The sequence below is a fragment of the Heterocephalus glaber genome, unplaced genomic scaffold (assembly GCF_053883595.1).
Source record: "Heterocephalus glaber isolate CG9 unplaced genomic scaffold, H.glaber_assembly_v1.0 deba00001457, whole genome shotgun sequence".
Taxonomy (NCBI): Eukaryota; Metazoa; Chordata; class Mammalia; order Rodentia; family Bathyergidae; genus Heterocephalus; species Heterocephalus glaber.
Window position 1 is genome coordinate 25134954 of NW_028258305.1, and position 20135 is coordinate 25155088.

Here is a 20135-nt window from a genome sequence, read left to right on the forward strand (position 1 = left end):
CAAACATGAGTCCTCTGAGACTTAATCTGAGTCAGTTTTGTAGTTATGATCTTTTCTCCCCACTGGTGGTCACTGTTGCTTTTGGAGTTTGACCTCAGTGCTGTGTTGTCATCATCCTCATCCTCATGATAGTGGGTGCTGTACACTCTGTGTGGTAGGCCCAGTGCCAACCAGCAGACTAAGTGCTGGAGAAGCAAAAGAGGCTTTTAGTTGAAAAAGATGTCTTCATCCCTAACTAATACTGTATTAGTAATTAGAGTAGTTTTCAATGTATAAAATGCTTTATATCCATGTTCTTATTTAATTGTTATGAAAATGCTGTGGGGTAAGCATTATTGTCCCCACTTAACAAGTGAGAACAGTGAAGCTTAGTAAAAGTCAGTAACCTCTTCAGGGTTCCTCAGCTTGTAAGTGGTAGGGCCAGGTTCCAAATCTAGGTGTGCTCTTCACTCCAAAATCTAAATGGTTGTTTTAAGGAACCCTCATTGGAAAGTATGAGAAGTGACTAGGGCATATGTTGAACTCAGGCTGAATGTACAGGATGATGTTCTCAGCTGTCGTGAGCCTAATGTATAAATGTGATCTCTGTTATGGTTACAGTCTGAATTACAGAATGGAGAACTGTGTCTCAAAATATAACTGATGATACAATTAAGATCATTCCTAAAGGATAAGTTTCTTATGGTTTAATGTGAATGCTGTTTTACTTAAGACTAGTTTAGGGCAAGTTTTGGTAAGCACCCTGTTCCTTTGAAACCCAACAGAATGAATAAACTCAGGATAAAGGATAAATACTGGAGGTTGTATGCCCAGCAGCAAACTAAATGTAGCTATCTTGCATTTTTGTTTTGTTTTTTTGAGGCAGGGTCTCACTTTGTAGTGCAGGCTGGCCTTGAACTTGTGGTAATCCTCCTGCCTCAGCCTCCTGAGTGGTGGGATAACAGGCATGCATCCCCACATCTGGCTCTTTGTTCATTTTAAAACATTAAAATGTATTCATACCTTTGATGCCTGAATGCCTTTGGTTAGGAAAACCAGCATCATACAGCTCTCCTACAAATCAGGCACAGACTGTATCTTGTTTTCCTAAAAAATATGGTTTTTTTCCTTGTCTAAGCTAAAATAGAAATTATATTTCTTGCTAACTCTACAAAGATATGGTTCATTAAAGTTGTGATATACTGTGTATGGTCAAGGGTCTTGTCTTAGTCTTTTTGTGTTGCTATAACAAACCTGGTATTTTGGAAAAAGAGATTTATGGAGAAAAGAGGTGGATGGCTGTAAAATCCCAACAGCATAGTACAAACATCTTGGCGAGGACCCCCTGGTTGTGTCACAACTTGATAGAAAAGTGGATGCAGGTGGAAGGAGCATGTGTGTGGATGTAAAAGCAAGTGAGCATTCTAGAAAGTGGAACTTGCATTATAGCAACTCATTATGAACTCGCTACTCCCACAAGGTGGAGCCTCCTGACCTTGTCACCTTCCACTAGGCCCTGTGTCTGAAAGGTCCCACCATCTCAACCCTGCCACACTACGCGTCTGGCTTGAAGCACATGAACCATTGGGGCTGAAACCATATCCAAACCATAACAGTGCCAAGATGAATTATCACATGGAATAACCAGTATTATTAAAAAAAATCTTATTCTCAATTTAAAATTAACAGAAGCACCCACTCTTGGGAGCGATGCTCTGGAGAGAACCTGTTGTGAGTTAACTCAGTGATACCTGCTGTGAATTTTTTTTAGAATTTCATGTCATCCACTTGCAACAGTCTTTTTGAAGCACTGTTTCCTGGATCTTCCTACTCGACTAGATTTTCTGCTTTAACCATTTTAGGCTCAATAGCTGAAGTTTTTCCTGTATTAGAAGGTAAGTTTTCAGTAATGTTTGGAAGAAGCATTCTTTTTTTTTCTTTCAAAGCATGTACTCATTCAGTATTTTGCTTTACTTGAAGTTTCAGTTTTGTTGTCTTTTCTTTAGATTTCTTTTTAGCATATTGTCCTTATTTTACATAATTAAATTTTCCAGTAAAGGACATAAGGGAGAGAAACTATCTCTTTTCCTTGATCATTCTTTGCTGACTCAGAACTACAATTTTCATGGATTATACTTATTATAGGAAGAGTTCCTGCTTTTCTTCCTTTGCTTTTAAGAAAGGGCATAATCTGTTCTTTAAGCATTAACAATTAAAATAATAAGTCTCATATTTAATACTCCTCTGTGAGTCTGTGGTTAAAATGTGGTTTCCCTTATATACTGTCTGTTTCATAAGCTTCAGTCTGGTTTCAGAAAGACATCACGAGGATGTCATTTCCAGGCATTCCGGCTTAATGATATTCTGATTTTCCTTCTGTGAGGTACCTGAAAGGATAGGCATTTAGTTTCCCTCTTTGAATCATTTTTTTCCCCTTTTTGGCAAGAAATGATTCTTTTTGTCTTCATACGTGAATGTATATGTAACTTAGTGTGGTTTTCTTGCTTGTGTTCTGTTTTTTCTTGACTGTGATCAAGCAAGAACCTACCCACCTAAGTTACTTTTTTTTTTTTTTTAATTTTTTTAATTTATTCTTTTTAAAGACTATTTTTTTTTTTTTTTTTTTGGTACCGGGGAATTGAACTCCTGTCCTTGCGCTTGTGCTGCAGGCATTGAAACCGCTGAGCTCAATCTCCAGCCCCCTCTAAGTTACTTTTTTTTTTTTGGTACCAGGGATCAAACTTGGGACCTTGCGCTTGCAAGGCAGGCACTGGAACCACTGAGCTAAATCCACGGACCCTAAGTTACTTTTTAACAGGAGTGGCTGGAGGACCAGAGAGCTTTATAGGATAGCTGTGTTCTTTTTCACTTTATATTATTAGTTAAAGTAAAAGTTTTTGATGGGAGGGGGAGAGTTAGTTGCTATTAATATGTGCTTGCTTCATTTGAGGAAAATCCTTTTTTTTTCAGGTTTTTAGTTTGAAAAAAGTCAATCCAACAGCAAAAGTTTCAAGAATAGTTCAGTGAACAGCCAAGTGCTTCCTAAATAGATTTATCAGTTGTTAATATTTTGCCATATTTGCTTTATCTCTGTATATTATTGATTTTATAACACACGAAGATCAAATTCAGGAAATTTAGTGTTGGTATAGCAGTATTGTCTAATACCTGATCCATATACAAATTTTGACACTTGTCCTACCAAATGGTCTATTATAGGAAAAAGAGATCTCCCACAATCCAGGAATGGATCACACATTGCATTTTGATGTTATGCCTCTTTTTAGTTTTCTTTAATTTTGAACTTTGTTTCATGACATTAACGTTTTTGAGGAATGTGTCTCGGTTGAGGTTTGTTTTTTTGGCAGGAATATTGCCAATGTTCTTAGGCTGTCATACCAGGAGGTACGTGTTACTGGCTTGTTCCATTATTCACTATGATAAACTTTTTTTCCCACTACTGGGGATTGAACCCATGGCCTTTGCACTGAGCTATCCGTAGACCACAATGATAAATGCAATCACCTTTTTAAGGCGAGGGTTATAGGCTTTAAGATGATCTTCCCAAAACATCTGCAAAATCCTCAGAACCTATGAATATGCACCTTATATGAGAAAAGACTCTTTACAAATACATTCAAGTTATGGATATTGAGATGGGATAATCTGATTATCTAAATGGGCCACAAATGTCATCAAAAGTACCCTTGTAAGAGCGAGGCAGAAATAGACTTGACAGAAAAGGAGGGATTGTGACAGTAGAGGTCTGCAGTGGAGTGATACAGCTGCAGTTCATGGAATGCCAGCAGCCACCACATGGTTGATAGAAGAGATTCCTTTAGAATCCTAGTTTTAGACTTTGGATATCCTAGACACCTTAATTTTGGACTTCTGGCTTCCAGAACTGTGAGGGAATAGGTGTGTGTGTGTGTGTGTGTGTGTGTGTGTGTGTGTGTGTGCATTTTTTAAATTACCAAAGTTTTGGTGATTTGTTATAGGATTCACAACCAATGAATTCAGGGTGTATTTCAGTGGTATTATAGCTGGACTTAAGTTTTCATCTGAGCATGACAGATTACTTTATTCATTTAGCAAAAAGACTAGTGCATTGTAGCTTACTTAAGACTTGTAACTTACCTAAGTGTACAGAGAAAAATCCCTTAGGCTTAATTAGACTGGTCTTTTTCAGTTAGGAGAGGAACTTAATATATTTTAATACATATACATTAAAAGTGAAAAACTTGAGTTCTCTCTCTCTCTTTTTTTTTTTTTTGGTACCAGGGATCGAACTTGGGTCCTTGCGCTTGTGAGGCAGGTGGCGGAACCATTGAGCTAAATCCCTGGCCCTTGAGTTCTCTTCTTAATGAGTGACACAGATAATTGGGGTGTGGCTATGTTATAGTAATTATATTAATCAACTGGCAGATAGTATAAATGTAGCAGCCATACTGTATCCATTACTTTTAAAGGAGGCTAAATAGCCTGAAATATGAGATGGAAAATTTATCCTTCATCTTGATCAAAATAACTTTAAGGTGAGGATTTTATATTCTTTTATAGAAGTACTGTGATTTGGTAAAAGTCAAAATTTTCTTTGCCTTTCCTAAAGCATATCCTAGTTGAAGAAGAATAAGGCACATGTGTATTTCTTATGTAGGATTAAATGTCACAATATTCATGATGAAAATTGGATCCCACAATTAAAAGGATTTGTTCGGCAAATATTAATTTAGTGTTTGTTTTATGTCAAGTAGCCATTGATGATATAATGTACCAGACAAAGTTCTTTTTCTTTTTGGGCTTAGGTTTTAATGAAGGAAAACAGTATTTAACAAGTAACACATAGAACTTCAGGTGGAGATAAATTCTGTGAAAAAAAATATTTCACAAAAACAAGGGGGAGATATGTGCCTAGGAGGATGAGGAGTACTAGCTGTTTCATACAGTGGTATCAGAGAGGCTTTATATTTGAATAAAGCTTTTAACGAATGGGTTAAAGAAAAAATCACAAAGGAAGTTGGAAAATGAGATGAATTAAAGCAAAAACAGGGCCGGGGATTTAGCTCAGTGGTTCCACCGCTTGCCTCGCAAGCACAAGGGCCCGAGAGTTCCATCCCCGGTACCAAAAAAAAAAAAAAAGCAAAAACACAATGTACCAAAATTTATGGTATGTAGTAAAAGCAGTGCTTTAAATTCTTACATTAAAAATAAAAGTCTCAAATCAATAACCTAACTTTATACCTCAAGAAATTACAAAAGACGAGCTAGCACAAGGAAGGAAATATAAAGATTAGAACAAAGATAAATGAAATAGAGAATATTAAAACAAAACAGTGAATCAACAAAATTAGAAGTTTTTCTGAAGATGAAGAAAAGTGATAAAAGTAAAAGCTAGACTAAGGAAAATGAAAGGAGATGCAAATAACTACAATCAAAAGTAGAAACGTTTCTACACTTACAGAAATAAAAGGGATTATAAGACAATATAATGAACAATTGTATGCCAGTAAATTAGGTAATCTACATGAAATGAGCAAGTTACTAGAAACATGAAAATTACCACCTCAAGTTGAAATAGAAATTTTGAGCAAACATGTAACAAGAGATTGAATCAGTAATCAGCCTCCTAAGAAAGAAAAATCCAGGATGAGTGCCTTCACTGGTGAATTTTACCAAGCATTTAAAGAAGAATTAATACCAATCCTCACTCTTTGACAGCATTGTTGAGGAGAGAACATCTAACTCATTCTGTGAGGCTTTCGTTACCTGGATAGCTAAGCCAGACAGAGACACTGTAAGAAAAGTATAGACAAACACCCCTTACTAATGCAGTTCCAGAAATTCTCAACAAAATACTAGGGAACTATATCCACCAGCACATTAAAAGTATTGTACGCTATGACCAAGTAGAATTTACCCCAGGAAGGCAAGCTTGGCACAACATAAAAATGACAGGATCATACATATTCTGTGTCAGTTCATTGTGAGATACATCTCATTCTGAGATAGGACTTTGGATTCTAGGTCAAGAAGTTTATAAAGATTTTGTTTTAAAGATACTTTCGTAAGTATATTTATTTTTGTTTATTTTTAAACCTTAGGAACCGTACATGTAAAATCTTTTGAAAGGGAATGAAACCGCTTTACATTTTTAAAAAGTGTTTATTTCCTGTTCAGAAGTTTATAATACTGTACTTAATTTTGTCATCTGAAGAAATAAATTAATAGAAAAGCAATTTTATGCTATCGTGGATAAAGTATGAAATGTGGTTAAAGTATGAAGTCTTAATATAAAGTATGAAGTACGAATTTGTATTAGTTTTCTATAAGTTTGCCATATAACTATAGAAGGCTGATTTTCTTTTCCTTCAATTCACTTTTAAATCTTATTTTTGTTTCTTTTGTTTTAGGTAGAGTCCAAGTGGTGTATCAGCTGAGTCATGATATCGATGCTGATCGTTTCCAAACACTGATAGAATGTTTTACCAGCACTTTTGAAGAAGTGAAAACTTTAGCATTTGATCTTCTCATGAAGTTATCAGTAACAGCTGTACAATTTCAGGTATTTGGACTTTTCAATGTAACTGTTATATACATATGAAAACTTTCTATTTTAGCATATGTAAATAAAGCATCTGAAGATTATCCAGGCTCTTTGCATCTGCCTTCTTGGGCCTTTTAACCATTTCTTTTGGTTAGTAATGCATCTGGACTGTTGCAATATGGTGGGAAAGGAAGAAATACTTCTGAACACAGAAGTTCAAATCAGTGAGCTGTGCTTTTTTATTGCTTTGATAAAAAAGGTGTGGGAGGGAGTAGGTTTTATTGTTTACCATATTATTAGTAAGATTTCAGTGAACTGTGCTCTCCCCGGTTCCTTTGGGCATATAATATTCGATCAAAATGCATCACTTACAGTAATTTTGAGTTTTTACAGATAATCTTCCGGCTTATTAGACTGGGAACCTGAGTGTAAATGAAATAGAGAACACTTTTCTGGTCTTACAATAAGCAGTAGCTAAACTGAGACTGAAACTCAAGAGTATATAAGGTTAACAAAAGTTTTCTTCTCACTTTGTTCTCCCTACCTTGGGGTAGGAACCAAAGATGGGCTCAGGAATGAAGTCACATTATGGGGTGGGTCTGCAGGGGACCCCCTAGCCAGTCTCTCACCTCTGCTCTTGAGGCTTATTCTGGGGTTAGCAGCAGAGTAGTGGCTCCAGAGCTGTCTGTTGTTTTCTGTGAGAGCTCTTCAGAAGCCCAGGGTACCTGCAATGGCTGTGGCTGAGCTATGATCTGGGAGCTAGCTGTTTGTGTGTAGTTAGGGCATGACAGCTTGTAGGCACTGTGGGATTCTGTAGGAGCACATGCCAGAGAAGAAACACTGTTGTTTTGTGGCTTCTATGGCATTGCAAGATCTCAGGGTGTCTTTTTTGATTTGTACTCAGATTAGGAATTGTTCTCAAGTCTACTTATGCCTGTGGTCTTCCTGGTGCCCTATAAGAAGAAAGTTCTTCAAGTGCTCATTAAGAAACTCTTTTTCCTTTATTAGCAACGCCCACACCTTCCACTATTCATCACATATAGCCTTGTATTCCATATATGGCTATGCCTCATTCCTGGCAAATGTTTTAAGAGTGTTGGGAGTGGCGAAGGTATATTACAGCATATATATAAAAGACCTGGTTCTTACATAAACTATGAAGGATTCTTTCAGGGCCTCTGTATCTCTACTTTTGATAATTTGTTTGATAGATATTGTTTTGGGGGTTTTTTTTTTTGGTACCAGGGATCGAACTTGGGTCCTTGGGCTTGCGAGGCAGGTGGCGGAACCACTGAGCTAAATCCCCGGCCCTTGTTTGATAGATATTAACTATAGAATTCAGGAAATTTTAGTACCACATGGGGCATGCTATAGGATTTTAGTTATACCATCTGGTCCAACTTATATATTAGTAAAATGATCATTGGAATAGACATTCAAGATTTTAAAATATTAATTAATTATATATTTCCAAAATCTTTCTTTGGATATTCCTTGTATAATGTGTAATTGAAAAAAGTAAACATTAAAGCATGCTTTGACTGTTCGCCTGATTACTGTTAAGTACCCTGTATATAATACATATTTTTGATAGCATATCTTTCTAATATATGACTTTACCACTCACCTAGTTTACTGCCTTTCTTTCTACGTATCCTAGGTCTTTATATTGTATTTTGATTGATCTAAGATGGTGGAACAAAAATATTTTAGGCTTAAAAGGTTATTTATTATGTTTCTTACTAATTGGTTAGCCAATTTGAGGACTTACTATCAGTTGCAAAAAATGACCTAGTTGCTTAATTTGTTCCCTCTAATATTTGTTTAGATTTGAGCTTTTGGCCACCATTTTTAAGTTTTTTGGGTCATAGAAAACCATATCAAATGGCAAAGAATTTGAATTGAAAGAAACTGATATTCAAATCAGTACATTTGATATCTACTATTTTGAAGTTGTCAAGGATCATTAAATATTAGTGTACATATAGTCAACTTCAAAATTAAGTTTATAATGATTTTATTCTTATGTTAAACAGTTATGAACCAACCCTAGCATATTATTGGGCAACCAGACCCTCATTTCCAGAGCGGTAACACTAGTTTGTTAACTGGTGAGTGGGGACTGGGAACCATGTGTCCTGTTGTCTGCGCAGTGCCTTCCTATGACTATGGCAGTGAACAGAGAGAGTGAGCAGTCCTTTGTTCTGTCTTTGTTAGGACAGTCTTAGTTACTTTTCTCATTGGTGGGACAAAATACCCAAAACACAAAGTTAAAGGAGGAAAGGTTTATTTCATTCAGCTCACAGTTTGTAGAGGTTTCAGTTTATAGCTGGCTGGCTCCAAGGCAGGGTGGCATGGCCGAGAGTCTTCACAGAGGAGAAATAGTCTGTGGCATGGCAGGCAGAGGGCAGTGAGCAGCAGCAGAAAGCCTGCTTTCTTGCTGTTCCTTTATATTCCATCCAGGCTATAAGCCTTATTTTTTGGTGTCACCTATACCCAGGGTGGGGCTTCCATTATCTGCACCCTCATCCCAGTATCACACCATTAATCCACATTCACACACCCTCAATCCAGCCACCTCCGAAAAGCCTCACCTAGGACTGCATGAAACTTTAGGAGAGCATCTAGATACAAGCCAGAGCAGTCGATACGAGTGGATATTTATAGACCTATGGGAGCTCAGGTGCTGAATTGCAGAGGCAAATTGATCACTTTGTTTTCTACACATATACATGCAGTTCATCCTGCATAGCCTCTCAATGGCTTTGTAATTTTCTCTGTTGAACTAGTTCTATGGGAAGGGAGAAGAGAATAGAAGAGCAGCAGTATGATGACCAGGTAAAACATAAGCTACAAGAGAAAAAAACTACTCTGTATAGAAATAATGAAGGTGGTCTGGTTATAGACACTATAAATTTCTACAGGAAAAAGTATGCTTTTGCTGAAGAAAGAGGAACTGTATTTTAAAAATAGCTCTATCAGGGCTGGGTATTTACTGAGTGGCACCCTGCCTGCCTTGCAAGCCCAAGGTCCTGAGTTCAATTCCTGGTACCAGAAAAAAAAATAAGCTCTATCAATGTTGAATTTCCCAATTACATTATCCTCTAGGGCTTCATCTCTAAATTGATTAATAACCATTACTTACTGAAATAAAAACTAAAGGCTGGGTGTGGAGGGGTATATCTATAGACATATCCCAACTACTTGGGAGGCTGAGACAGGATGATCACAAGTTTACAGCCAGTATGGGCAACATAGTGAAATTCTATTTAAATAAATAAATACATACACACAAACCTATTCAAGGAGAAAAGAAATTAATATTCATACTGAGTTAGAGTTATATGACAGGCAGTGTTTTTAAATATGTAGTATTCTTGCAAATTACAGAAATCTTGCTGTGACAGTTACTGGGACTGTTTTCTGTTCTAGGATGCTGAGAAACTACAAGGCTTATTCGAGGCAGCTCTGGAGCTCAGCACAAGCACAAAACCATATGACTGTGTAACAGCTTCCTACCTGCTGAACTTCTTGATCTGGCAAGACGTTGTGCCATCATCCCTGCATGCTGCATGCAGTGCTGGAGATAAACCTGCTGCTGTGGTGGAAAGAAACACATTAATGGGTTTGTACTGAGGAGATGGCCTTTTGCTCTTCTTTATCAAAAACCAATCTCCTGTTCTGTCACTATTCATTTGGTATCTAATAGTTAAACATTTATGTTGTGGTTTTTTTATTTAAAAGTTTGCAAGCATAGAAGAGCATCATGAGTTTCTTTTACGCAAATGAACAGTTTAGTCAGCAATAACACTTGCTTCTCAATAGAGGATTCATGTTAAATAAGTAGATACACACATATACATTAATAAAACACTTTAAAAAGAGGACAACCCTTTTCTTCACCAAAAATGTACTTTTTTCCTACTGAAATTTACTATGACTCTAGATAAGTCATCTTTGTTACTTTTATATAGAGCAGAGTTCATTTGTCTGTTGGAGTTTATGTCTTAATTCGTCACTCCCTTTCCTTTTATACCTCCACATTGCCAGTTCCCAAATGTAGGATCTGAGATGTTTTAGCTAGTGATTTTCTATAAGTATTTGTTGGAGATGTATGTACTTAATTTTATGCTAGTAAATCTTCATTTTGGAATTGTTCTGGATATCAGGACAGATGCAAACTTTTATAGTAACAGAGAGGTCAGATATGGAAAGTTAGTTGAAAATTATTCTTTCTAATGTGGTATAAAAAGCCTTGACAAAGAGAATCAGTTGTTGGAGAAAAGTATAAGGCCATATGTAGTTCTGGTGGGAATATGGCCATGGCTCTGGGGATGCAGAGGTGATAGCATAGAGGATGAAACTTGGCCACTTGAATTGGTTTAGGCCTGGGATCAAAAGGAGACCCTCGGACGACAGTAGGAAGAAGACTGCAGCTGGCATTAACTGGGGCATGCATGCTTCACAGAAAGACTTTCAATTCAAAACATGTAGCTGTGAAATATTTCATACATATAAAGAGCACTTCATTATATAAGCAATATATAGTAGGAAATATTCACATATATAGTAGGAAAACTTCACAAATTTTGTTTACAAACTAGGTGATAAACTCAGCTTAAAAGGTAGAGAAAAGGCTGGTAGTAAGACTATATGCTTAGCATCCATAAAGCCCTTGGGTTCCATCCCTAGCACTGCAAAAAAAAAAAAAAAAAAAGACTTAGCCAGATGCAGTGGTGTGTGTGTCTGCTGTTTGGGAGACTGAGGCAGGAGGATTGCTTGAGCCTAGGTGTTCAAGGCTAGCCTAAGCTGCATAGTGACACTGCCTCCTAAAAAAAAGTGCCCATATCTTTGAATCCTCTCCTTTATCTTATCCTGTGTGTTACATTAACCTTTCATCTTGTTTTTCTTTATAGTTTTACCACCTACATGTGACTAAACAATGTATTATTTAATTTTATATAATTTTGAATTTTATTTAAGTAGTAGTGTATATAATATACTGATTTATTAATCTAATCTTTTGATAGGGTTGGGTTTTTTCCTAAGTAGTGTGAATGTGAGCATTGTCCTACAGATTTGCTAATGCATTGTGTAAGAGTTTTTCGTGAACAACGAAGTGGAATAACCTGGTCAAAGTGCCTGTCTTCAGTTTTATGAGCTGATGCCAAATAGGTTTTCACAGTACACTACCGCCAACAATTTATGAGTTGTGCTGTATGACATCATCACCACAGTTTTCTGTTGTCAGTTTTTAAAGATTTACAGAATATTAAATGATATGGTTTCACTTTGCAGTTTTCCAGTTACCATTATTATCTTTTCACAGGTTTATAAGCCATTCATGTTTCCTCTTTGATGAAATGCGTGTTGATGTCCTTCGTTCAGTTTTCTTTTGAATTGTTTGTCTTTCTTCTGTTGATTTTAACGAGTTTTAGGTATTCTGCATATTAATTTACTGGTTATACACAATTCTAAAATTTAAAATATAGCCCTTTCCTTCAGAGGGGTGAGGAGAGGCATCTTCTGTTTTGGGCTGCCTAGATATCCACATGCTAAAGAATGGGATTGGATCTACTACCTTATATCATAGATTAGCTCAAAATGGACTACAAACTTAAATGTAAGGCCCAAAGCTGTGAAACCCTTAGGAGAAACCATGGCTCTCAGTCTTCATGACCTTGGGTTAAACAGTACTGTACTGTCTCAGATACGACTCCCAAAACACAACAAAACAAAATTATAGATAAATTGAATTCCATCAAAATGTATAGCATTTGTCCAATAAAGGTTGCCACCAAGAAGGTAAAAAGAGAACCCAAAGAATGGGACACTTTTAGAAAGAACTTTTACAACTTACTAATAAAAAGACATAACCATGTTAAAAAATAGAGAAAGACTGAATAGGCATTTCTTCAAAGAAGATACACAAAGAAATAGTAAATGCATGAAAAGATGCTCACTATCATTACTCTTCAGGGAAGTACAAATCAAAATCATAAAATGAGGAAACACTTCATAGAAGTGCCTCATAGAATGGCTGTAATTTAAAAAAAGAAACAATTACAAATATTGATGATAATGTGGAGAAAGTGTAACCTTCATACACCTTAGGGGTGGGGATATGTTTAGTCCCTAACAAGCATATATCCAGAGAAAAGAAAACATGCCCAAACAAAAGCTTGAACAAGAAAGTTTAGGGCAGTATTATTCAGAATAGCCAAAAAGTAGAAACCACGTATCTATCAGCAGATGGATGGATAAATAAAAATGTGGTGTGTCCATACAATGGACTGTTACTCAGCCATGGAAAGAATCAAGTACTGATAAGATGCTGCAGCATGGACTAACTTTGAAAATGCAGTGCTACCTTATTCAGGAACACTTTTGTTTGCAAACAGTTTGGTTCCCAAACAGAAGTGTGTGGGAAAATTTTTTGTTTGCAAACTCTGCATTGAGTGATGAACATGACTGTGACCATCTTGCCCACACAAACACAAACGTGGCCGTGTTTTCCAAAATCATAGAACAACTTTGTGAATCAAGGTACCACTGTATTATATGCTAAGTGAAGCGATCCAATCACAAAAATCCTTTTACTGTGCAATTCCATTTGTATGGTACGTCCAGAATAAGCAAATCTATAGAGACAAAAATCAGATTAGTGGTTTCCTAGGGTGGAAGAGGGTAGAGGTGTAAGGTGGGGAGTGACTTCCAGTGAGTAAATGTTTTTTTTATGCAGGCAGTGTTCTAAAATTGTGCTGATGTCTGCATGTATCTCTGAATATACTAAAAACCATTGACTTGTACACTTAAACTTTTTTTTGTTTTATGAAAAAATAAAAAAATTTTCCTAACATAATAGTTATTACACTGTGTATCATTATCTTCATTGTACACTTTAAGTATATGAATTGTATAGTGAGTTATATCTCAATAAACTTACTAAAAATCATCTTCTGGCCAAATAACACATCACATGGGTGTGGAGTTTGATGCCCCAGCTAGAAGATGTCCAGGACTGGTTCAGAGTGAATGCTATAGTGGATATAGGTAGTTAAGAGAAGACACTGAATTCTTTAACTGTTGTTCTTAACTAAAATGAGTCAATGGGTTGAATAACTTTGAAAAATCTTTCTGATTCAAAACCTCATAAAATTCTTTGGAGTTGGGTGTTCTCATGGAAATTTTGCTCTCTGCAAATTTATAAATGTGTTTTACAACCGGTGCTATTTCTGTTTGCTTTTTCAGTTATCAAGTGCTTGATAGAAAATCTTGAGGAAGATGTGTCTCAGGCTGAAAACTCTCTGCTTCAGGCAGCAGCATCCTTCCCAATGTATGGGCGTGTACACTGTGTAACAAGAGCTCTGCAGAAGTTACCACTAGAGTAAGAACATCCCCAGTTGTCTCTGATTTCAGATAACACACTCATGCCTATGCTTTAATCTCTTACAGAAATGTGTCCTAGTAAAGGAATGTTATCTTGGCTTAAAGAGAATCGAAAATTAGATTTAAAATCTACTTATATATTTATCTGTCTCAAATATTTCATATTTTACACCATTTTGAAACACATGCTTTCAAGTCCTCCAGTCTATGGATTTCCATTTTGAAAGTGTGATTTTTTTTTTTTGCTTTTAGTATAAGTGTCCCTGATGTCTTTATTGCAGCAGCCTGCAGCTGTTGAGTGAGTGGACACCTGTGGTGGAGAAGCTCCTGTTGCTGTCCTACAGGATTTCGGCTGTGGTGGCTCCGGTCATTCAGAGCTCCTCCCCCGAGGGCCTCATCCCCATGGACACAGATTCAGGTTAGCAGACAAAGAAGCCTGTAGTGCTGTTGTGCTGATGTTCAGGGATCGCTGTCTCATCATTTCTTTGTTTTTTTTTTTGGTACCGGGGATGGAACTCAGGCCCTTGCGCTTTCGAGGCTTGGTGCCACTGAGCTAATCCCCCATCCTCATCATTTCTTTGGGGAGATATAAAAGCTAAATGGGGGGGGGGTATTTTTTGTGATATTTTAGCCTGTTTTGCTAATATTTTTAACTATTAAAACATAGCCAATATAGTTGTTTACTATCTTGCCTAAGAATAAAAAGTTTTAATTATTCATCTCCCCCCAAAAAAGTAGCTAAAAATATCCACCTGAGAACCGGTCCTGAGCAAGGTACTGTTCTTCCCCAAGGTAAATTGGGTTTTATTGTATTATTATTTCAGAATATAGCTGACCAGGAGGCTGCTGCAACTTTGAGGGTAGGCAGTATAAATTAGTGAGGTGGGGAACTAATGGAACTTCCTAGCAGTCTGCAGTGTACAAAGGCCATTTGAAATGCCAAAACTGTTTAATGAAAGAAAAATAAAATGGGAAGGGATCCTTAACTTGTCCCAAATTGAGCTCATGAACTTTTGTCTGCCTTTTTCCTCCTGACCCCTATCCGTTTGTACATGTTCTTACTTAGGATTTCTTGATGTGAACAGGAGCCTTGGACTGCTGGATTTCTCTTCTTTGCTTCTCACACCGAGCCCATCTCCGTGTTCTTTCAGTGTTACCCTTCAATTGCTTAAATCTCTTTCCTCTTTATCTGCATCTCCTCACCTTCTCCAAGCATTTATCTTGTTTTACTTACATTACTCCAGGGCCTCCCAACTGATTTCCTTGAATGTACTCTTCTCTCCTTCCATTTCCTTCTTGCGATGTTGAAAGTATTTTTATTCCTAATCATAAAATTTATGTCACACAAAGCCTTTACTTAACATTTGACCACTCTAATCCCTTCCTTTAGTGAACATTTTATGGCGACCTCAGACCAGGTCCTATAGTGGTTTGGCTTCTGTTTCCTCTTCTGCTGTTGGTGCTGGTGCTGCTGCTGCTGCTTCTGTTGCTTCTCTCTCTCTCTATCTACCTCTTTCTTCTTTTTCTTCCTTCTTCCTCCTTCTCCTTTTTCTCTCTCTAGTTTCTTACTATTGTCCTCTTCCCATGGAGCTTTCCTTCATGGATTTGTAATTTAACAGGGATCCTACCTTTGTGCTTAGCACAGTGCTTCGTAGGAGAAGATAAATATTTGTTCCTAATGAATTAATTAACAAATGAACTGTTCCTGAAAGGACAAAAACTAAGCTCAGTGCCTGGGATGTCTTAGTGACATATATCTACACTGTGTAGGCCCAAAGAGATTGGCTGTTAAAGGCATATACGAACATTGATCACAGGAAAAAAAGTGAAGTAAATTTACATTTCATATTGTGAATGGATTTTGGAATACAAGTGAGAACTTTGTATGAAGAACACTTGAGTATATCATAGCACATACTGTCCATCCACTGAAATACCCTGGGCTGATAGAGTGGCCTGTGTCTTGCACAGAAAATGTTAGGTTTTATTCTTTATTAAAAATAAGTTGGGAGGTTAGAATGGTTCACGATGCTAAGATACAGTTACTATATTTATTTAAGCTGCTGTTAGTCTAACTACTAAATTTGAGTGCTTTAGTATTCCTGCTTAGATAATATGTGGGAATTAGGAGCATTCAGTCTTACAGTTAATATTTGCAACAGCAAGTCCCAGTATATTATGGATCAGAGATCACATCACCTGTTATAGGTAGAGCCTGTATAGTATGCTAAAATTGTTTGTTATTAAAGAGTTTAAGATACCATTTGGTCTCACAAACTGTCTTTGGGTCAAACTTTCTTAATTTTTATATTCCATTCTTCTTCATTAGCTGACATGCATTCTGAATTCTTTGAGAAAAGCCTTCTCTAAGAGCAACACAGTTTTTTCAAATTTTATTCTGATTTTTTTTCTTGGTCTTTGCCTGTTTTTTTCTTTTTTGATCTTTATTTATTTTTGGTTTTTTGAGACAGGGTCTTGCTATATAGTTCAGACTGGCCTTGAACTCACTATGTAACACAAACTGGCCTCTAACTTGCAGTGATCCTCCTGCCACAGCCTCCCAAGTGCTGGGATTTCAGGTGTGCGCCACCACACCCAGCCCATTTTTTGAAAAAATTTATTTTTGGCAAAATTTCAGGAAGCAATTAATGAGCATAAGATGTCGGTCAAATCATCATAGCAAATTGAGTCTTTATATTTTCCATAGTACCTAAAATATTTTAAAGTAGAAATTATGGGTGTACATTCAGTACCTGTCCTTTGATTTGTTAATTGATTCTGCACAACTACCTGTTGGTATTTTTAACAATCCGAGCCTGGTTGTCTCTTAGCCTCCCATTCAGTTCTTTACCTATGTTGCTGAGCCTGTGCCTTGGACCTGTTCCTGTCCCAGACTCAGCAGTGAGCGCGGTGCTGCATTTGTGGGGCTCACACCGCTCATCCAGTGAGGCTGAGCTCATAAAAGCGAAGTTCATCGTAGTACTAGGACTATAATCATACCGAGAGACCAGTATATTCTATAATGCATTCAAAGCTGAAGATGTACTCTTTATGACATTCCTGTTTTGAAAAACAAGGATTTAAAGAGAAAATCTTCTGATCTTTAAAATTCATTAACTTATAGATAGGGAAACAACTTTTGGGGGTAGGGGGTACCGGGGATTGAACTCAGGACCTTGCACTTGCAAGGCAGGCGCCGGAAACACTGATCTAAATCCCCGGCCCGGGAAACAACTTCTTAAAAGAAGACCTGTTGACATTGATTGTCCTTTCACATGATTACACACCATATTTGATATTCTTAGACAACACTAAGAAAAGCAGTGTAAATGAGATGGCAGTCTTTGTACTATTGATGATTTCAATTGTATGCTTTTTGTCTTGATTTTGGTGGTACTAGGGGTCTAACTTGGGGCCTTCACACTAAGCTTTAATATATCTCCATCCCTTTATAAAGGTTTTAAAAATTTTAAGACAGGGTTTGACTAAGTTGTCCAGACGAGTCTTGAACTAGTGGTCCTCCTTCCTCAGCCCCCCAGAGTGCTAGAATTAACAGATGCATGCCACCAGGCCCGACTTCAGTTGTGTTTTTATCATCTCTTCAATCTAAATTGCTATAATTTAAAAGTACACTTAAACATGAATACCCTGTATGAATAATTTGTACATTATCCACCTTGTGAGTTCCTTCTACTAGAGCTAATTATCAAATGTTAAAAATAATAGGGGGTAGGGATACCCTGGGTTTGATCTCCAGTACTGCCAAAAAACAAAACCCAAACAAAAAAAGTTTGTTTTTTGAGCTGGGTATTGTGGCACATGCTTGCAATCCCAGCACTCCAGAGGCTGAGGCAGGAAGATCCCCATGAGTTTGAGGCCAGGCTGGACTACATAGTGAGTTCTGGACCAGCCTGAACTACATAGTGACACCCTGTCTCAAAATAATGATAATAATAATAATAATAGCTTTTTTCTTTTTGGAAGAACATGCCTGTAAACCTAGCTACTTGGGAGGCTGAGGCAGGATCATAAGTTCCAAGGTAAAATAAAAATGGCAGGAGATTTTTCAAAATTATAGGCGTTTTGAGAGCAGATACCCCTAAGAGCGTGTGATGTGGAACTAGGATTTCATGTACTGTCATTTCTCTCCTTTAGAGTCAGCAAGCCGCTTACAAGTGATTCTCAATGAGATTCAGCCACGAGATACTAATGATTATTTCAACCAAGCCAAAATACTGAGAGAATGTGATAACTTTGATTTGGAGGACTTGAATGCCAGTGTGTCAAATATTGATACTTCTGTAGATATCAAAGGTAACTTGTATAGAATTAGCATTGTAATCATTTTTTTCCCCAGTGATAGGAATAGAACCCAGGGCCTTGTACATGCCAGGCCAGTGTTCTACTACTGAGCCACACTACTATACTACTACTGAGCTACTATAAAATACATAGAATGACCTTTCACATAATAAATGAGAGGCTACAAATCTGTGTAGAACATTTCTAGAAAATAAAGGGTTTTTTATATATGTGGTTTTGGGAATGATTCAGTTTTAGGAATGAATTTATAATAAGACTTTAGGCAGAAGATGATAGGCCTCAGTTTGCCATATAAGGTGTTACAACAAAAAGCCTTTGAGTACTAAACCTGCTTTCATGGCGTGGCGCATGATGGGTTTGGGCAGTAACTGTCCTCTTGCTGTGGTATGACTCACTGTTGTCCACTGTGGCCACTCTTAAGTCAGGGAGCCTTTTAAAGTAAGCAAACCTTATCACTCCGTAAAAGATAAGCTACTTTGTTGTACCCAATTTCCAGAATTTATGTCCTGATACCTTCTTCTATCATTAGCTGTTATTCTTGAATTTTCTACAGTACTGTAAAAAAGCACAATCAAGCAGGAATTTCTTAGTGATTACATGCTCTATATTCTCCACTAGATGGGGATATTGTCTTGTAAAATATTATCTTTGGAATTGTATTTTTAAAATGATAAAAAAACATAGAAATATGTGCTTATTGTAATAGATCCAAACAACATACAGGTCAATGTGTATTAAAAACAAAGTTGTCTTCCACATCTTCCCCCATTCCATTTCTTCCCCCTTAGTGTATATTCTTTTATACTTATACTGTGTTATGTATTTATACATATGCATGTTTATTCTTTTAGTTTAGTGAGCTGTTAAAAAATTGGGTTACAATATAAATTTTATTTCATTAACTTATTTTTTTAATTGAATAGTTTGTTTTGCATTTTTGTGTTAGTACTAATGTACTTCTTTTTTTGTTTGTTTTTTTGGTACCGGGGATCAAACTCGGGACCTTGGGCTTGCAATGCAGGCAGTGGAACCACTGAGCTAAATCCCCGGTAGTACTAATGTACTTCTAAAACCAGAATAAAAGGTAAATAAATAATTGTAGGGCCTAGGGATTTAGTTCAGTGGTGCTACCGCCTGCTTCGCAAGTGCAAGATCCTGAGTTTGATCCCCAGTACCAAAAAAAAAAAAAAGAGTAATTGTAGCTCATAGATGATGAGATTTAAGTATATTTTAAAAGAGAATTTGTATTTTCCTTTGATTTTGAAAGGTCTGTCCTGTACCTTAACGGCCATCTTCATCAAAATAGATGAGAAGTGTATTTTGTATGGTTTTCCATGTAATACTTTATGGGTGACAGAGCCATAAAGAATTTGTTTTATTAAGCTTTGAAGTAATAGTATGCTTTATTTTTAAATTTATTTTGAAAATAATAAATTGAAAAACACTTAGCATGATTCCTCCTTATAGCATATGCTTGACGAATGTTAGCTTTTTTTCCTCCTGAACAAATAGAAAATATGACAAATTGATTTGTTCAGGAAGATTATTCTTAAGGAAATTATGAATAAGCTTGTTCTAAGAAACCTGGGATATGAGTAATCAAGAGTCTTTAATGTTGTAGTTTTTTTGTTTTTTTTGTTTTTTTTTTTAAGGTAAAGAAGGAAAAACATATGATGTAACTGCTCAGATGGTGCTAGTATGTTGTTGGAGAAGCATGAAGGAAGTTGCTTTACTTTTGGGCACCCTGTGCCAGCTTCTACCCATGCAGCCTATGCCAGAATCATCTGATGGATTATTGACAGTGGAGCAGGTAATGTAGATGTTTATTCTATCAGGTGTAATTTCTGGTCAAGGCATAAATCTCAAGCTTTTATTTATAGCCTAGCTTTTAAAAAGTTCT

General features: G+C 36.7%; 1 protein-coding gene across 6 annotated transcripts in view; it reads left to right on the forward strand.

Moving 5' to 3' along the window:
- The window catches only part of Thada (THADA armadillo repeat containing), a 139972-nt gene that overhangs the window by 20748 nt on the left and 99089 nt on the right, over positions 1-20135 (forward strand). For 3 of the 6 annotated variants that reach the window (XM_087216438.1, XM_087216439.1, XM_087216440.1), the window contains exons 15-21: positions 1751-1874; positions 6390-6541; positions 9956-10148; positions 13775-13910; positions 14194-14330; positions 18068-18226; positions 19888-20045. In XM_087216438.1, the coding sequence (XP_087072564.1) occupies positions 1751-1874; positions 6390-6541; positions 9956-10148; positions 13775-13910; positions 14194-14330; positions 18068-18226; positions 19888-20045 (1059 nt within the window). Of the gene's footprint in view, positions 1-1492; positions 1646-1750; positions 1875-4260; positions 4494-6389; positions 6542-9955; positions 10149-13774; positions 13915-14193; positions 14331-18067; positions 18227-19887; positions 20046-20135 lie in introns of those variants that run through there. The other 3 variants (XM_021253800.2, XM_087216441.1, XM_087216442.1) reach the window with 3 other exon arrangements.